The sequence below is a fragment of the Andrographis paniculata genome, unplaced genomic scaffold (genome assembly GCF_009805555.1).
Source record: "Andrographis paniculata isolate CXL003 unplaced genomic scaffold, ASM980555v1 Contig89END, whole genome shotgun sequence".
NCBI lineage: Eukaryota > Viridiplantae > Streptophyta > Magnoliopsida > Lamiales > Acanthaceae > Andrographis > Andrographis paniculata.
This window is the reverse complement of record NW_026137627.1, coordinates 313016-316643: the sequence shown is the minus strand read 5'-3', so window position 1 is coordinate 316643 and position 3628 is coordinate 313016. Positions and strand designations below refer to the sequence as shown.

At 28.4% G+C, this 3628-nt stretch overlaps 1 protein-coding gene across 1 annotated transcript; it reads left to right on the top strand.

Annotated features, from left to right (window-relative positions):
- Window positions 1-727, top strand: LOC127242841 (GATA transcription factor 15-like). Its single transcript, XM_051262551.1, has 3 exons — window positions 1-175; window positions 353-561; window positions 683-727. The coding sequence occupies exons 1-3, from the start codon at window positions 1-3 to the stop codon at window positions 725-727; spliced, it is 429 nt and encodes a 142-aa protein (XP_051118508.1).
- The last annotated feature ends 2901 nt before the right edge of the window (window positions 728-3628 follow it).

Here is a 3628-nt window from a genome sequence, read left to right as displayed (position 1 = left end):
ATGGCGGACAGATTCAGGCCGAGCAATTCGCGGAGGAAGGAGGAGGTGGAGGAAGAGTACAAGATGATGGATCTCACCCTCCGACTGGGAACGCCGAAGGAGACGTCGGGCACCGCCGCTGATCAGCCACCGTCGCTGCCGTCTCTACCGCCGCCGATTATGTACAACTTTTTCAGTAAGTAACGAGGGCATCCGCCGACGTCCACCTCTGCCAAGGTAAGGGTTTCACGTGCAATGCACGTGTTCTAATACATGAAGATTTCGTATTTTTTTTTTTTAATAATTTGATATATTGTATTTTGGGGTTAAAATTAGGGTAATTTCGACCAACAATTCTGGCAACCGCACGGAGGCGCGGTGGCAGTTGGCGGAGGAGTCGCCATCGGGCCGGCGGCGATAATTCCGGTGGTGGCGGTGCCGTTCCCGCAGGGGTTCGTCCCCGTCTACAGGAGCCCCCGCAAGCGGCCGAATCCCGACGGCCAGGCGCGAAATGAAAATCGGGTCTGCGAGAATTGTGGGACACGCAGAACCCCTTTATGGAGGAAAGGTCCTAAAGAACAGGTATTCAGATCTGCTTCAATTTTCCGATTTAGGGTTTAGCTGTTCAGAATTAGGGTTTTCATTGCTGGAATTATGGTTTTCCGATTTGATTAATTGTGTTTTTGATCGATTTTGTGTTCAGACGAACCTTTGCAACGCATGCGGTCTCCGAAACCGGAGGAACTAACGGTGCGGCAGAGAGCGGCGGCAACTGTTGTGTACGGATCTGTTCCGGCGAGGGACTTCTGCCGGATTATGATTTTTTTTATAATTTTAATTGTAATTAAATCAAGGGTTTTTGTTAGTCATTTGAATTTTGTACTTGATTAAGAAATAAGTTTGAGTTTTGTAATTAATTAGAAATTAATAATATTTTATTTTGATATTTTTATGTTTTGTACTATTATACTCTTTCTTTTCCTATTCAAAGTATCATTTCTATAGTTTTGGTTCGTACTATTTTAAAATATTCATTTTTTATTTTTTGAAATATAATAATATCCTAATATCAAAATACCTATAATTTCTACTTAAATTACAAATGTATCATTACACATACAATTACTCTATAAATAAAGTTAATGGAAAAATATATCAAAAACTCTTACACACTTTCCAAACACCCTTTTTATTGATGGACGAGTAATATATTTTCAAAATTTTCAATCGATTTTAATATTCTTTTACAAAAAATTCAATCCAATTTAATTCTAAAATTAAAAAAAAAGTTCAACTCAAATTTTAAATTTTAATTTGATAAGAGTCAAATACTTAAACTTCGAGGGTGTGTTTGTTGGGGATTTTTAGTTTTTGGGTTTGGATTTTTGAATACTAGAAAGTGAAATTTGAATAGATGTTTGATGTAATACAAATAGAGGTTGATGTGATAAAAAAATAAAAGTAATTGTTTGATTTAATATTTTTGAAGAGAAAAAAAATTTGTACAGTAAAAATCTATGGTAAAACCCACGAAAGAACACAACACTAGTATTTTAGTCATATAATATTGAGCACAATCCATATCTCTACTCATATAACTTCTTTTGTCCACTTAGCTAATTTCTTGTTTTATTTGAATTAGAGTATATTTTTTTGACTCAATTTTTTATTTTTTACTATTTGAATTATACGCTCTTTAAAAAATAATATATATCTCCTCACTAAATATTCTATTAAATATTATTTTAAAAGTAAAGTCAAATCAATATATATATATATATTTTTTTCAAATCAATCAATCAAAAAGAAACTCACCTTTAGTTTTACTATGCCTCTAAGATATCATTTATTTATTTTTTATTTTGGGCTATATATTGATGGGCTCTTGATGACTTGAGTATATGCTTAGCAAAGCTAATAAAAGCATATTTTATGTATAATTATCTTTTAAAATAATAATAAAAAAATAATAATAAAGTTAATATTATTTTAACTTGAAAGCTTAAACCTATTTTAATATTATCCAATAATAGCATATTTTGGTCTAATGGTGTGTGGTGAGTTCAAGCATTAGACAAATTTAATCTTGTTTGTTGATCTTGTTTGTAGATTATTATGTTCGGCTAAAAATACCCAAAATACACTCGAAGGATAACGACTGCTGTTCTCACATAATAAAAAAAAATAATACTACATCTGTCTCATAAGAACAATTCAATTGGTTTTTTTTTTATTATTGATATTTGAATATTAATTATTATATCAATACGCAGTACAAACTAAGAGAAAAAGACAAAAATACATTTATTAGTCTTTTATAATATAAATACAATAAAAATTATAAATATGAGAATATTTGTTATGTTAAATACAACTATACAAAAACAAGTGATGACTATTTTAATGAAATAAAAGTAGTAACATACTTTGAATTCTTTTCATAAATAATATTCCCAATTGAAAATGTGAACTAATGGGCTAGGTTATAGAATCTTATATAAATATGTGCAAAATAATGTCCTTTCCAAAGCTTTAGCGGCCACTTAAACATACTTACTAAGATCATATCTTACACTCTTTTGTAAGTGTAATAATCATTCTCATAAAAAAAATGTAAATTAATGGATTTGATAATATATATATATATAATAGATCTAATAAGAGCAAATCTTAGGGTGTGTTTATTGTTTTTTTTTTTCTATGTTTTTGGTGTGTTTTTATTTAGTACTTTTTTTTTTAAAAAAATTACTATTCAATCTTCATAATTTTTTATAAAAGTATAATACTATTTTATTTTATAATATACGGTATTCAAATGATTGTTAAAAAAATCACTGAAAGAATACCCTTGTTGTTGTGACTTAGATATCCAGTAAATCTATGAATGCATATTAAAAAAAATTTAAAAAATTATTAAAATATACATTATATGTGACAAATAATACAAGTCCCTGGTAAAAATGTTAATAGATGGATTGGACCATTATTATAATATTGCTACTGTTATTTTCAATATGTACAAAATGATATCTATTGAGGGTCTTTAATCAATTTTCATAGATCTAATAAAAGTATATCTTAAACATTTTAATAAATAATCATTTCTAATCAAAAATATTATTAATGGATTGGGCGATGAAAATATATATTGTAAATAGTACATAATAATAATAATAATAATAATAATAATAATAATAATAATAATAAATCTGATAAGCTCAGTCGGTAGATACATATGCAACAACATTAATAAATAAGTAACCGCTTAGCCAACGCTCCCTGTTTTTGTGTCAGTCACCAAACACTTTATTATGATATTCAGTTGTGATGCTTATCGGATGTAATAATAAATAAATAAATTATTTTTAATTTTTATTTAGTTAGTTTGATTGAAAAAAAAACAGTTGAAACTAACTAGTATTTTACCAAACCACTAAATGCAATTCATGCGTTACAATTTACTAATGTTCTGGTGTTACTGTTCATCTTAATTAAATCAACTAGTGGTTGTTACTGGTCTATTTGGTTATTTGTTTTTAATAATTTTATATATTTTAATATTTTTATAAACCCGTTGACTATGAAATTTTAATATATTTATGATTTATTATTATTTTCTCTTAATATACCCAAGTCTAAATATGCATTT

Excerpts from the sequence above, each read along its gene's own strand:
- LOC127242841 (XM_051262551.1), top strand. The coding sequence starts at position 1 with ATGGCGGACAGATTCAGGCCGAGCAATTCGCGGAGGAAGGAGGAGGTG. Across the intron at positions 176-352 it reads GATTATGTACAACTTTTTCA|GCGCGGTGGCAGTTGGCGGA; the intron begins GTAAGTAACGAG and ends AACCGCACGGAG. Across the intron at positions 562-682 it reads GGAAAGGTCCTAAAGAACAG|ACGAACCTTTGCAACGCATG; the intron begins GTATTCAGATCT and ends TTTTGTGTTCAG.